This window comes from Capsella rubella, unplaced genomic scaffold (genome assembly GCF_000375325.1).
Source record: "Capsella rubella cultivar Monte Gargano unplaced genomic scaffold, Caprub1_0 scaffold_6, whole genome shotgun sequence".
NCBI classification, from domain to species: Eukaryota; Viridiplantae; Streptophyta; class Magnoliopsida; order Brassicales; family Brassicaceae; genus Capsella; species Capsella rubella.
The window spans coordinates 1,172,865-1,189,026 of record NW_006238918.1 but is presented as its reverse complement, the minus strand read 5'-3'; the positions used below and the strand labels follow the sequence as shown (position 1 = coordinate 1,189,026).

The following is a 16,162-nucleotide window of genomic DNA, read 5'->3' as shown; positions in this document are numbered from 1 at the left end:
GTCCACTTCAAGAAGCTCCCAGCTTCCTTTTTATGTTATTTTTGTCATGTTTAATCATACACAAACAATAATGCTGCTTCAGTTTAGACTTTGTCAAGCTAGTTTTTTAAGTGGTATTGCGTCACTAGTCTAGTAAAGAGCCTTACGGAAAAAGAAAGACTGCAATAACTCTAAAAGGCTATAAACAGCTACAAAAATCGGTCCTTGATTAGCCTTAGCCACGCCATAAACAAACCGAACCATAAGGGGCCAAAATAGAATGTCCAGAGACTAAAGAAAGACACACCTCATGGTGTTTGACTAGAGTGCTTAGAGTTGAGACTTAGATAGAGAGATAGAGGAGTGAAAGTTTAATTACAAGTCAATCCGGGATTTCTTTTTACCATCCAGATTTTTTGTCACCGGTTCCCCATGCTGCCGAGCCACTTGGTGAAGACGCAACTGCATTTGTTTTGCCACCCCATGCGTTATCAGCTTCTCCACTCGTTCCGGCGTCATTGTTCGGCTTCTTGTTCCAACTGTCAGTGTTGTTATCAGTATTCGCCCGATCGTTACTTGTTCCCCACTTGTTCCGACTGTCAGTGTTGTTATCAGTACTCGCCTGATCGTTACTGGTTCCCCAAGCTGATTTGCTCTCGTTTCCCGGTTTGTCATTGGTATCTTTCTTTGAGTTAGCATCCCAGCTAGGCCAGTTTGCGGCAACACCACCAGAGGACAAACCTGATGGCTTGGTATGGTTTGACTCCTCCCCCCAAGCTTTTTTCCAGTCTGATCCACCACTTTGGTCGCTCTTCCAAGTATTTTCTTGATTGTCTGTTTTCCAGCTAGATGATTGATCACCATCAAACGACCTTCCTCCTTCTCTACCTGATTGGTTTCTACCTCCACGGAAACCTCCTCGGAACCCCCCTCCACCAAAACCACGACCACCATTACCGTGTTCATTCCAAGGTTTACGACCATTATCGTTCTGCCTGCCCCAGCTTGATCCACCACCACCATCGTTCTGCTGACCCCATGCTGAACCACTCCCCCAGTTAGATCCGCCACTTGGTTTATTCCATGGACCCAAATCCTACAACCATTGAAATTTACAATATGAGAGACATCAACAAAGCCTACAAAATCAAAATCAAAATTAAAAAGTTTCTTCTCAAACTAACCTCAGAATTACTCAAGGATCTACCCCTCCCAGACTGATCCCAGCCACCTCGACGACCTCCTCCTCTTCTCCCACCAAACCCACGTCCTCCCCTGTCATATGTTTGTTCCGTGTACCCTCCATCATCGTTGTTATCCCACGACGATCCTCCATCGTCCTTTTTGCCCCAAGAAGATCCTCCATCGTCCTTCTTACCCCATGAAGATCCTCCATCATCCTTTTTGCCCCAAGAAGATCCTCCATCGTCCTTTTTGCCCCAAGAAGATCCTCCATCGTCCTTCTTACCCCAAGATGATCCACCATCATCCTTTTTTCCCCAAGAAGATCCTCCATCATCCATTTTCCCCCAAGAAGCTCCACCATCAGCCTTCTTAGCCCATGATGGTCCTCCATCATCCTTTTTCCCCCAAGATGATGGTCCATCATCCTTTTTCCCCCAAGAAGATCCACCATCATCCTTCTTAGCCCATGATGATCCTCCATCATCCTTTTTCCCCCAAGAAGATCCTCCATCAACCTTTATACCCCATGACGATCCTCTGTCATCCTTATGACCGTCATCTTTCTTACCCCATGATGATCCTCCATCATCCTTTTTACCCCATGACAATACTCCATCATCCTTATGACCGTCATCTTTCTTAACCCATGATGATCCTCCGTCATCTTTTTTACCCCATGAAGATCCTCCGTCATCCTTATGGCCATCATCTTTCTTACCCCATGATGATCCTCCATCATCCTTTTTACCCCATGATGCCACAAACGTGGACCCTCCTTTATCCTGATTACCCCATGAAGGCCCATCATCTGGTTTACCCCAGCCAGGAGCTCCCTTACTATTGACATTGGAATCTTCTGATGACTTGTTCCAGCCAAAAGAATCATCTTTTCTCTCCCCTGAAACAAAACCTGCACCCTGAGTTCCCCATGCAGATCCTCCCTTGCTCCCGTCAGAGCCTTTATCCTGAAGTCCCCAGGAAACTCCCTCTTTGTTACTTGCGCTGGAATTTCCATCTTTGTTACCCCAACTAGATTCTCCATTTCCCTTTTCCAAACCAGATTCAGAAGCTTCACATAGTTTACCCCATACTGAGCCATCTTCTTGCTTATTACCATCAGAGCTTCCACCATGCGTGCCCCAGGAACCTAAATCTGCAACATTGGAAGTAGAAGCTCCTTGTTTTTCCCACGGAGAAGCTTCAACTTTTGAAGCACCTCCATCTCCCCAACCACCAACAGTGCCAGCTTCAGAAGCAGGTGTTTTACCCCAGGGATTCCAACCACCAGGTTGATCACTAGCCGAGGAAGGTTGGTTCTCAGCTTTTGAAGCAGCTGCATCTCCCCACCCACCAACAGTGCCAGCTTCAGAAGCAGGTGTTTTACCCCAGGAATTCCAACCACCAGGTTGATCACTAACGGAGGAAGGTTTGTTCTCAGCTGCTGCATTGGTCCACATTGAAGTATTATCATCTGGAACTGTCTGCTGCTGAGACTGCAAAGTAAGAAACCTTGAGACATCTAGAATATGCAAGTTTATTGTTCCCCTTGAAGCTAAAAAGAGGAGTAACAACATTAAAATATTAAGTTCAAGACTTACTGAAATGTCAGACGTAGGCTTACTGCCCCATGAGTTCCTGTAAGAAGGACATGAGATCAGAATTTTGTAACAGCGATTTCAATAAATCAGCTCAGTAAGAAATTCATATTATTATTTAACATTTAAACCATGATACGTTCAATATTGAGTCTCTCCAGCCTTGTAATCTTAATATCGACGGACAGAATCCAACAAATTAACAAAACCAACCAGAGAAGGAACCAACACATATCACACCTATAATTTGTTTAGGTCCCAGCTATTAAAACTGAAGGAACTAGATCCAAATTCGAGAAATATCCAATTTAAACCAAGGAAACCATATCTAATTTTGGGAGATTAGACTTACAAATCAGTCGATGGGGCCCCTATATTCCAGTTACCACCCTCATCTGACGTGCCTGCTCCTTTCCCCCAGTCTACCATATGAAAAAGGAGAATAATTATGAGGTAATGGGATAGGTGACTTGCAAATGTTCAAATACTTCAGGTCATTTAACCACAATGCTACAAATTGAAAAGATTCTGAATGTGCACAAGAAACACCAACCTCCAGAGCTGCCTTCTGTTCCAAGCATGTCAAAAGGTTGAAAGGAACCAATACTCGGATCCCCACTTATATAACAAACAAACAGCGTGTTAGAGAAGTTGGCAGTTGGCAGAAAGGACAATGGAAATATGCAAGGAAAATGTCAAGAGTCCCAAGAGATTCATGTGAACTTACCTTGTACTTAACGCAGTGTTTCTGTCACGAACCTCAGCAAGATGCTCACTTTTAACTGAAGTGCATCAATAAAAATATTCAGAAGCGCAGCAGAAGAGTACTGAATCAAAGGAGTAAAGCATAAAAACAAACCTGTTAGATGTTTATGCTGGGAATCAAGCTTGACTGTAACATCAGAATAGCGTAAAGCTATTACACGACAGAGATATCCCTTCAACGGACCAACACGTATCCTCAGCTTTTGCCCAATAGAATACATGCCACCTCTGTCTCCTTGGTTGGCTGCATTTGATAATCATTAGTGAGAAGCCTAACATAGTAAAAAGAAGCTAGATAATAATAACAATCCATACATACAGTTACTGTATCTTTCCCTGGGCTGCCATTCTTTTTCAGGTGATAGCGGCGATTTTGGGGAGGATCCAGAATCTCCAAAAGCTGAAGAATCAAATCCACCAGTCTGCAAAAAAAAAAAAACAGAATGTCATCAGAACACAAAGATATCAAAGGATAGCTGCGAGAACTGTGCTATCTTACCTTCTCATTGGAATCTTCTGCAAAGAGTTTAACTTTCTCACACGATTGTGATTTGCAGCAGAAATATCCACCATTCTCTTCCTCTTTCTCATCATAAAGAAATATGATCCCTCTGTATACTTGCCTTACAACTCCTTGTTTACCCTGAATCAGTACGAAGTTTTTACACAAAATTGTTCACCTAATTATGTGAAAAAGTGCAACAAAAACAAATAAGACTAAGAAGTTAATAATCACACCTCAGATGGGCCTTTGGAAATCTTCACAACATCATTAATTGATATTTGTTTGCTATTCGTATCCAAGGCAGTAAATTTTGAATCAAATGGTCCATTCTGCATTTCCTTTTTTCCAACAGTGACTACAACAGGTCCATCTAAACCTTCTTTCAGAACCTGGAATATTTTGCAACTCATCAGAGACAGGCCATAGGGTATGATGAGATGATGAATAGATAATCAGACAGAGACAGGCCATACGGTATGATGAGATGATGAATAGCTCATCAGACAGAGAAAGGCCATAGGGTATTATGAGATGGTGAATAACTACATACCTTGTAACCGTCACCTTTGTCATCCACACCCACAATCAGACCAAAGTCTTTTCGACTACAAAGGGAAAGATACGAAGTGCTTAACATATGAAATTACAACCAAGACTTACATAAAAGTATAGTTATGGACGCTCCATACCTGAAACAAACTAGATTATATAACTCATAGCTACATTCTGACTTAGATTCTGATGACCCTTCTCCTTTTCCACCCCCTGATCCTTCTCCTTTCCCGTTCCCTCTCCCGGTTGGAAGAAACTTTTTCTTCTTTTCTTCACCATAAATTTCTGAAATCCACTCTACATCACCAGTTTCTTTTCGGTCTACAGGTGTAAACTTTAGTAACTCCTCCTTCAATGGTATAACCCCCCAGGAAGATAATGAATCTAAGGATACTTTCTTATAGAGATACCCATCTTTCAGCATCAGGCTATCAAGATGCTCAAACGTTATTCCAGTATCACGATCTCGCCTCACTTGAATGAGAGGTCTGAACTCCCTGTGACGAAAGAGGGGACAAAAGAGTTTAGAAAGTTGGTAATTATTTACCAAACGAGAAGAAAAGATCAAGCAGTTTACTCGAGCTCGCTTGAACTGATCAATCTTGGAGCTGGAGTCTGGCCTTTTTTAATAGTAACCCCCCCACCCTGCGCAAAAGTTAACGACAAAGCACATAGCAAACAGTAAGATGACATAAACAACAACAATAATTAGTGACATGGACAAATAAATGAGCGGGAAGACAGTGTAGCTACATATTTTTGAGTCAAGGCTTGAATATCAATCCTCGGAATTAACTTTATTAACGCTTTTCTCCGAGTGTCACTCACAGCCACAATCTACAAGGACATAGAACATAATCAGCTTAGTTAGCCTTACTAATAAGCTGAAAAAGAAACATATACAGCAACTTTTTAAATACCTGAGCAAGATCTCCTTTGTATATGCCATTCTTAACACGAGCCCATGTTCCCTCAATAACTTTTCTAGTTTTTCTCTGGACAGTTAGCAGATTTGGAGTTTCGGCTTTAGAAACTAACACCATCCGAGTAGCGTATATACCGGTTAAATTTTTGCATGCCTAGGAAAATAAGACAAATCAGAATGTCATACACATAATAATTACCCCCAAGCAGCATCCTCTAAACTGTCAGATAAGTTCGACAATATTCCAACATAGGTATGCTAAATGTTCAATACCTCGAGAACATCATGTTCCTTGTCAGCTTCTATGAAAATAAAACCCTTGACATGGTCAACAAAGAAAACAGATATGATCTGCAATTTGGTGCCTATCTTCTTCATCTCAACAAATTTGTGCATGAGACAGAAAACCGAATGCTTCTCTCGTCCAATCTACAGGAGCAAACCAAATGGAGTCAACAGAAGTAGGAACAAACTGGCTTAAAGCATAAATAAAACTTTAGCTTAACATACCGCACACTTGACTTTCCAAATTGGAGGATCCTTGGAAGTTGGAGCAAGAGCATCCATCTCAATGGAATCTTTCACATCATCATCAGCATATCTAAGAAAACCGGAACCTGGCTTGTACCTTTCTTCCATAATTCTATCAAATTCTTCCTCGTTTATATCCTCTTCCTTAGGAAAAACAAAGGACGATTTGCCCTTTTCTCCCTTGCCAGACTTACCACTCTCTTCAACCTCAGGTTCTTCTTCCATATCTGCTTCAAAAGAGTAGTCAGATAAAGATGGGAAAGTTCTGAAATGTTCAACCTTTAATAGTACGCAGACCTTAAAACTAGACAAAACAGCTCCAAAATTTCAACAAACACCCTACATTCCACGGAGATGACCTAAAAATCGCGACTTTACCAGGTAAAACACTTAGTAGAAGCAAAAAAGAGACATAACCCATCAAATGTAAAAGAATAGGAGTCCTCACAAAAGAGGAAACGAAGCAAAGAACACATGCAAGAAGAAAATCAACGAAACCAGAGGAGATAAATTACCGTTGAGGAAACCTAATCCGTCATCATCCTCGTCGGAGCTGCCTCCGTAGTAGCCAACTTCAGCGGATTCCTCGAAGAACTGAAGAACACCAGGGGTTTTCCGCTTCTTAATCCTCAAACCTTCATCTCTGAACTCGACGGTGTTTTTCCTCTTCTTTCCGCCGGAAGAAGATTCACTTCCGGCGACCTGTTTACCCTTTCCCTTGCGATCCATCTTCTTTCACGGTGAGTTTAGGGCTTTCACGATTGCATTTTCTGAGAGAGAAGAAGCAGACTTTGGCAGAGAGAGTGAAGAAACGCTTTGAGCGTGATGCAATTGTTCTGCGACTTTTTGACTGGGTTCTTTTTTCTTTCTTTTCTTAAATAACTCTTTTGGGCCTTTTTATTTTATCCAAGGCTTATTGGACTCTCTTTATTGTGTTGTTACTTGTCGGCCTTTTTATTTTATCCAAAAGAAAATATGAATCAGTGAAGCATCATCTTCCAAAACTATAAAAACAATTGTGAGTCAAATTCATAAAAGTCAATAACTCAATGTCAATAGATTATAACTTTCTAGGAAAAACCAGCGTATACCTCAGAAATACAGCTCAGAACCTAAATAGGCAAATTATGAAGTCTTATTTTATTTTATTTTTCTGTCATCAAGCAAATTATGAAGTCTGCACGGTTTTAAAAGTAACATAAAACTCCAAGCTCAAAGTCATGTAATGTTTTCCAAAACAAACCAAAATACAAAGCTAAACAATTTTCCAAACTAACATATGAGAAAAGTTTTTTAACCTAGAACGCTTACAAAGATATTCATTACACACAGACGACGGAGTGTATAAAACACTAACAAAGCATCAAATGACTTTTAGTAACGGTCAAATGTAGATGACGAAGGATAAGCTCCTCCACCACCACCACTACTTCGGCTCGCCCTCTCATAAGGAGCACCGGCTCTGCTTCTAAACCCTCTTCCCTCATCTCCTCCACGTATGGGCCCACCCGCTCTACAACCACTGTACCTGTCACTGCCTGCACTTGGTGGGACTATATCTCTCTCAAAGGACCGGGCTTTGTCATAGCTCGCTGGAGGATACCGGTCTGACCCACGGCTGTATCTATCACCCCCTGCAAACCTATCAGCCGGCGCTCCATACCTGTCAAATCATAGATTTTTTAAGTTCTGTCAGAAAGCAAGTCAATTTGGAAACCTTATACATACAGTCATTGAGTTGCTTTAACAACTAAAATCCAACCTGTCACTGCCGTATCGATCACGGGGTATGTAGGCTTCTCTACTGTCAAACCTGTCTCTCGCACCAAAGCGTGCAGCACCATCATATCGATCATCTATATAGCGTTCACGATCCACATACCGGTCACGGTCAGCATAACGGTCAGCACGTCCATCAGATCCTCCAAAGGCAGGAGCACGTGAAGAATAACCACCAACAGGTCCACCACGACCACTAGAAGCAGACGGGCAATCACGGGCCCAATGCCCAACCCGCCCACATTTGAAGCATTCATCTTCAGCAACACGGCCACCTCCACCTCCACCAAAGCTTCCTTTTCCAGCAAATGAATAGCCACTGTCTCTCCCACCTCTAGAACCATGACTCTCACCATCATCTCTCCCCAGTTTTGGTTCAGCTCTGTTCACTGAGATGACCCGGTCACCAAAGTCTCTTCCATGCATCTCTCTGATGGATTCATCCATAGCACGACGATCCGCAAAGGTGATAAACCCGAACCCCCGTGAACGACCGCTATCTCTTTCCAGCATGATCTATACACAACACACCATAAAAGCTGATTTCCCAAAGATGTATATGCATACGTGTAGCTAATACTGAGCAGAAGGGCAGTAGTAAAATGAAACGATTGCAAAATCTCAAAGATCAAATCAAAACCATGTGACATCAACAAACACCCATCTGTTTTAAGGTTCACTGCATAACACTGTGACCCTGCTTTGTGTAGTAAATTCTCAATCAACCTCAACTTCAGAGCAAAACACAATACAGATCCCCAGAAACTGAAGCAGCTTTAAAGCAAGTCTACAATCTCAAGCACTAAACTTTTTCTCAGAAACCACTAAACTTTTTCTCAGTTCAAAGGACAACTTCCTCGAGTAATGCCCTTAAACAGTATACACGTTAATAGCTAGGTGACATAGTTACAAAATTAAAGAGAGGAAGGTTTACAGACAGAAGGAAGTCAGTGAATTAGCTATCTGTACTCATTTCCTGATCAAACATCTGTTTCTTCTCGATATGCAGAAATCATATTCAGCCAAAGTCACTCAGATCCACTGGAGCTAGCAACTCTTTACATAGCACGATGGCCCACAGATCAGAAATACAGAATTCCATCTTACACAAAGAACATTATCAGGTTCAGAAGCTTTCGGAAAAGATAAGCGCAGAAAACTGGGGTAGGTGGATCTAGAAAATGTGTGGCTCAGACACAAGAATCATATAATCGGCTTGCATTTGTGAATTGGGAAATTTGTTAGGCTGGAGAAGAAACACAAAGAAAGGATAAATATCAAACACTCCTACGAACCACACAGGCATGAGAAGCGAGGGGATGGTAAAGCATACAGCCCACAAGAAAGATAAGTAAGAAATCTGGGATAGGAAAAGGAGAGGTCGTCAGTCCCAAATGATCATAGAAACCTTGAGATGTCTGCTTCAACTGAGTGTCGTTTTCCATTCGGCATGTCATACTTTTCTGAAGTACCTAAAACTGCTAGCACTGACGTTCAGGGTATCAGGAGGAAATGAAATCTTGCAGCAAAACAGCTGAAGTCTGAGGCCTTTGGGCTTATCCAGAACTATGACTACACAAACGTAATTACTGAAGCAAAAAGAGTGCGTTTAGCCAGTCAGTAAACTGCACTGGGTAACTAAATATCTTTACCAGCTGAAGGAGAACGGTGACCTAGCCTAACTGGGTAGCATCTCAAACTGACCACTCAAAACCAAACCAGGCATCCCATTCCGGGACAGCTAAAGAGCATTTAGATACTAGCCTTTCTTCCTAAAGGTGCTTATTTCAGGATCTTCACAGAGAATGTAAGAGCAATAACAAGGAACATTGTCAGGAAGGAAACCATAACCCAGTGTCGGCATACTTAGAGAACTCACGAATTACACAGCTCAATCATTGAGTAACAAAAAAACAGCCTTCCCTCCCAGATCAAAATAAAGAACTTCCTTCATGATAGAAAAAAACTGTTACGACAGCCCCAACGTCGTGAACCAAATCCCAAAACTGTGAATCATTTTTGCTGAGAGACTAAAACATAACTGTAATTCCTAAAATTCTCTATTCACAGAGCAGTTTCTCAACTTGACCCATGAAGCTCTGATCAATATCATCCCTAATTCATCACTCTACAGTGTTTCAGTGATACAATACCAGCATCCAAGAAAAGAAAAAGAAAAATCAATAGGTGAAAAAAGGAATAATATTAAGTAAAGTCTTTTAACTAATCCCCAAACATCTCTGTTGTTTATAGTGTGATCTTTGAACTATTCACAATCAGCAAATGTTCAATTCAATTAGACCTTAATAGTTTACCAATAAGTTCCAGAAAGCTTCAATTATCTAAAAATAAACACAGAGAGAGAACAAAGAGGAGATCGTACCTGACAATCGAGAATGTCTCCGAAGCGAGTAAAAGCTCGTTCAAGGTCTCTCTCTGTCACCTCCGGCGATAAACCACCGACAAAAATCCTACTACCTTCTTTCGCAGCCATTTTTATAACTCGTCTATACACGGAAAACAAAAAGCAGGATTCAGGTGAACGAACAGAAAAAAACAAAAGAAAAATCCAACGATTCTCTGTAAAATATCTGAGAACTATACGAATCAGAATCATCTTACCTCTCTCTTCCTCTTGTTGACAAAACTGTGAATTTTCTGGAAATAATTATCTGAATTGTATCTGTTTTCTTCGCCTCTCAGAATATTAATGGCAAGACGAAACCCTAACGGTGGTTGAGTTGCTACGCCACTCACGAGAAAGATAAACAACATTATAAGTGCCTAAAGCATAAAGGGCTAAAATATCAACCATAGAGAGGCCCATTAGTAAGACCAGGCCAAGGTTTCCTTTAGAGGCCCAATAAGCGATCTCACGCCACGTACTGAAAACCAAATGTATATACATATTTTTTTGTGAACCTAAAACCAAAGATTTTTTTTTTTTTTTTTTTTTTTTTGATAAACCCGATCGTCTGATCCGGTCAGCTATGGAAGGATCACACCGAAGTGTTACAATGTGGACTCGTCGCTAATACTTAGGTGTTGGGCTACCACATCGCCTGAATCCAGATTAATGCTTTCCGACTAATGCCCGAGGGTAATCAGGCCGCCTGCATTTCTGATTAACAGGTAAACCAATTGGAGCTAAGCCCAACTAACAGACTTCCCACAAAGATGGTGTTAACAGCAAAGTGGAGAATTGAACCCAGGTTGTGGGAGTTGCACATTTCCTCCAAGCTCCCCTCCCACTAGCCTCTTGGGCTAAAACCAAAAATTCTTTTTTGTTTTTTTGTTTTTTTTGTTTTCTGTTTTTTTTTTAAACCAAAGATTCTTATAAATACAATAATTCCATGTAATCAAACATCTTTGAAACTTGGAAAAAAGAGTCATGTGAGTAATCCGATAACAAATAGAACTTGGATCATTACAAGAGTCTATTTAGCCGATGTATCGAATCTACCACTTTCCATATCAAAACATATTCATGCTAATGAGGTCATTTAAACACTTAATTACTTCTAATATTCTGTTACAAACATATTACATATAGCCACATTTTTATTCCAAATTGTTCTAACAAATATAAGCCGTCAGTACATGTACATATATATGTTCTAATTAAGAGTGATCATTCATCAGTCATTCATCACTCTAATTATTTTTCTATACTTCTTCGTATCGAATTAGGGTTTTTCTTATCGACTTTGTCAATTCCATAATGTGTTGCTTCTGTAAAACCAGCCTAAGCTTAATCTAAAATAAATTAAGGTTTTTTCGCATTAAGATCTCTGACCAGCTTTTACTTTTATGACTTAACCAAGCCTATAAATAAATGGGTTAAATACTTGCGAATATTTCTAGTTGATAAAATATTAGTGTTAGAATTTACAATAAAACAAGACACCAGAAGCTCGATTCCACGTGATATCCAAGTCACAATGTTTAGATGACCTAATCACGCATTAATCAATAAACAAACTTTAACCAGCCCACAGGTTTGGAGCAATACAATCTAGGGGATTTGAATTTCTTATATCTTATTTCCTACTATCATAGTACATATTCCTATTTAAAAATAATATTTTGGAGTGAAGAAAATAGTAGTGTTAACAACATGAAGTAATTGTGTCTATTTTTTACTCTTTTTAAATACATATGATAGCTTCTCTCAATCTAGTAGGGATTTTACTAATTATATATAAATTTTGTTTTCCATAAATTAATATACATGTAGATTTTAATAGTCGATCAATCGTAAACTCTAAAATGCAGGTAAATATATCACATTTTATCTTTCAGGTCTTGCATGTGTGGATTTAGATTATATATAAAATTATACCGTTGCTGAAAAACTACGAAATTCAAATTTAAATAAAGCATGTGGATTAGGTATAACCATGTTCCCATGTGGACAGATGTACTTGACCTTACGATTATTAACTAAGCGAGATGGTAGGAAGATTGCTATAAATATTTTGTTTCACATAAAAATTTTAGGATCTAATAATTCAGTTGACTATTAGTTAAATTTGAAACAAAATAATGTTAGGCTTATATCTAAAAAAAAAAAAAACAAAATCTACATCTATAAAATTCAAGAAGACAAATTAAAACCTTTGAAATATTTTGATGTAAATTCAGTTATAATTTGTAGAAATCGTCATCTTGCACATCTAACAAAAATAAAAATCTTTTAAACTGAATTTTATTTAGAATTACTATATATGTTTTCAAGATTGGAGAGAAAGTAACTTTTTTTTTTGGACAAAGAGAGAAAGTAATTTTATCAAAGATTATTAGTTGTAAAATTAGTATCTCAATACCACTTGGATTATTGAATATATATATATATATATATATCTATAGGCGCTTAAACATTTTTTTAAACCTAACATAATATTCTTTTGTACATTCCGAGAGATTCCAATAGAAGTAGTACTTCATGATATTTATCTATTATAGTATACACTTTTACATTGTGATGCCTCTTGAGACTTAACCTAATATACCATCTATTTAATGTCATCAAAAAGTTATATCTAAAGAAACAAAAATAAAATAAAAATACTACACTAATTTTGTGTAAAGTAGAAAAATACGGAGACATGGAATATAAAACCAAATATATATATAATCTATGAAAATGTGGACCGATGCAAAGGTACCAGGTTGTCTGCCATGATATGGGTAAGATAACTCATCTCCCCAAACAAAATAATTGTCTGTGAAGCTTTTCACTATTGACAATTATTTTTATATATTTAAATAAAAATTTCGAATACTTGTAACAATTTTGAATATTTTACAAACTATATATTATACTCGAGATGCTAGGATTTCAAGACAGTCGTATGCTCTGATTAATAAATATCCCGACTTTTAAAAATTGGTGGTGCATTAAACCGCATTTTAAAAACTTTGATTAATTACATGAGTTTATGATTAAGTATTTTGTTAAAAAAACATTTTTACATAAGTGGCTAAATGATCATGATCATAATCCAAGTTACTTCTCCGAGCTTAATAATAAATCTTTGAACCACTATGTATATGCATGGTGATGGATCCTTGATGAATCTTTGGGTTATCATTTAGCTAGTGTATCGCTGCGTCATCATGACGTTTTTGATAACGTTTGGAACAAAACTTACGTCACAATGTTGAAACAAACAGTGTTTTTTTTCTTCTATATCTCCCAGTTTTTTTCCCGTTTTCAGTTTGGTGGCTATGATAAAAACTGGAAAGTTTAATATATGAAGCAAAAAGTTATATAATCGTAATTGCCACATTCGTGTAAGTTGTAACGCGATGACCATCTCTCTCCACGGACTCATGTTCTCGTTCATTTGCTTTCTTTTTTGACGTCACATAATATTCATTCTAAGATCCGAATTCGCCGGATATCTTATCTGGTTAGTACTGCCACTGTTTTTACTATTCTTGTATTAATTGGTTTCGTTTTTGATTCGTTATTAATATTTAAAAGAAAGAATTTTACACATCACTATAAAATAAAGACGTAAAAATAGTTGAATAATATATTTCAACTTTAGGAGAAAACACATCACTTTCACAGTTTCACTACTGGCAAAAGAAAAATAAAGAAAAAGTAGTATCCATGAGAATGAAAGAAACACTCTTTTTTGTTGTGTGTGTGTGTGTGTACGAATATTTTGTTAGTTTTAAAGGCGATCAAAATTTTGTTACGTGTATATAATAAAAAGAAGGAAAACTAATATATACTTAGTAAAAAATGCATAGTGGGTTAGATTTCTAATTTTATATAGGCTTGTGGCTTTTGATGATCTTCAGGTGAAAGTGTGGGAGACAAGGAATCTCTCTTTCTTCTTGATGTGTACTATGTTTATCAACTTGCTCAGGCACTTTACGTGTATACACACTCACTTCCAAGTCAACAGATATCTACTGTATTAATCCAATATTATATGTATATTATGTTATCTAATCCCTTATTATCTTATCTAATTGGTGGATCTATTTTAATATTATAACACTAATGACCTGACCTCTTGGTATATAGATGAGCTGATGAGATTCGACGATAAGTTAAAACCCACCAGAAAACTAATAAGTTTAGTTTAATGGCTATCTCATAAAAACTTAATTTATAAGAATTTGATAAATTCAAATTAGTTATGTGATTATTTTATCAAAACAAACATATATATTATCTCTTTTGTTGGTCAACCAGTTTATATACTTTTGTTTATGTCTATATGTTCGAGCATAAATGTAATATGCATTGGCAGAAAACAATTTTACTATTGATATTGATATTACTAGTTACTACCATATCAATTAATTAAATGATTAATATTTGGTATTAAGGACTTGTAGGATTCAGATCCAAAGTGTTCGATCGGTTTACAGACAATGAACCATAAATATGGTTTGGTCCGATCTGGTTCAGTTTACCTAAAGTCACTGCTCGACTCTATAAATACCTCACTTCACCCTCTCCTTCACTTGCACCTTTCTCACTCTCTTCTCCCTTAACGAGTCTTGTGTGCGTATACATACACGCAAAACCATATATGTGTGTGTACGTACTCTCGTCTCGTAAATAATAGTTTTGTTAGCTGCATTTATCATATGAAAAGTTGCGAGATTGGTTTGTACTACCCCTGAGACGTTTTGTTGGATCGACAGATCGAAAAATTCAACTAACCGATCAGTATATATATATATATAGGATATTATCATATCAACTAGTATTATATACTCGACCTATTACATCGCTTATATATTTCAAACAATTATTTTCAATCTGTTTCCTATAGAATGTGAAAATTTTTTGTTTCTTACGTTCTAAAAACAGAATATTCCATAATTTTTCTTATGACGTAAAAGGACCACTTATAAGTAGACACGTCAGCCCTTGGACTCTTGAGGTTTTTTCTCTACTTCACCTATCTTACTTTCCTCATCTCCGACTACTTTTCTCATTCTTCTTCTTCTTCTTCTTCTCAAATAAAAGAGAGAGAGAGATCGAGAAGCTTAGATCTATTTTCTTCTACCTCGAAGTTATTTTATTTCGCTTCTTGAATCACAGTTCCATTATTTTGTAGAGTACTATATATATATATATATATATAGACTCCTTCTCTTTGGTTGTGTGTGTAAAATCTTTAACAACTCTTCTCGGCGGATCCATGGAAGAAAGCTCATCAGCCGTTGTTTGTAGGTGCAGCACCATCAAGATTCACATGAGAATTGAAAAAACTCCTAAATTAGGGTTTTGATATGTACATATGAGAATCTTGATGATGCTGCATCAACAACCGACGGCTACAAAATACCTAAAGCCGAATAAAGAAACTTGAAGATATATATTCACATAAGTCTAGATCTTTGGTAAGTCTCTCTCTTGATTAGTTTTCAGAATCACATTTTTTTTTTCTATACACATCTGGTGCTAATTTTTTCTTAATGTAGGGTAAATGACGGATTAGGGCGTTAATTACAATGAATTGACAAAACTATATTGTCTTTGATTTTGCCTTGTGTATTGATGAATGGATGTATAAAGTTATGTAACCTGTTACCTATATCTTAACTGTATCTTTCAGGATCATATAATTTTGTTTTGTCTTCATTCAGATCGGGTCCTTACAATAGGCTATATGATCAAGATTCATGAATAACAAGAAGATCGTGAAAACAGATATTATAGTTGGGTCATTAATTATGTTATGTTCTTATAATAAATATATAAAGTTGGTTCAGAGTACAGACTTTTTGTAGTTCCAGTTCCAGTTCTACGACTGCAGTCTTGTGTAGTAAGATTTGTTGATTAGTGTGTCACTTTCTATTTATGGGTTA

General features: G+C 37.7%; 2 protein-coding genes across 2 annotated transcripts; both read right to left on the bottom strand.

Moving 5' to 3' along the window:
- Positions 1-142: 142 nt before the first annotated feature.
- Positions 143-6,861, bottom strand: LOC17882217 (protein RNA-directed DNA methylation 3). The gene is made up of 18 exons (XM_006286833.2): positions 6,553-6,861; positions 6,017-6,264; positions 5,780-5,935; positions 5,502-5,660; positions 5,335-5,418; positions 5,159-5,226; positions 4,719-5,078; positions 4,580-4,634; positions 4,263-4,418; positions 4,024-4,167; positions 3,844-3,946; positions 3,619-3,768; positions 3,487-3,541; positions 3,313-3,377; positions 3,112-3,181; positions 2,763-2,799; positions 1,164-2,657; positions 143-1,075 (listed from the first exon to the last, which is right to left on the bottom strand). The coding sequence occupies exons 1-18, from the start codon at positions 6,764-6,766 to the stop codon at positions 380-382; spliced, it is 4,314 nt and encodes a 1,437-aa protein (XP_006286895.1). The 5' UTR covers positions 6,767-6,861; the 3' UTR covers positions 143-379.
- A 361-nt stretch (positions 6,862-7,222) lies between these two features.
- On the bottom strand, positions 7,223-10,556 carry LOC17881686 (glycine-rich RNA-binding protein RZ1C). Its single transcript, XM_006288214.2, has 4 exons — positions 10,439-10,556; positions 10,200-10,323; positions 7,800-8,332; positions 7,223-7,700 (listed from the first exon to the last, which is right to left on the bottom strand). The coding sequence occupies exons 2-4, from the start codon at positions 10,308-10,310 to the stop codon at positions 7,412-7,414; spliced, it is 933 nt and encodes a 310-aa protein (XP_006288276.1). The 5' UTR covers positions 10,311-10,323; positions 10,439-10,556; the 3' UTR covers positions 7,223-7,411.
- Positions 10,557-16,162: the final 5,606 nt, after the last annotated feature.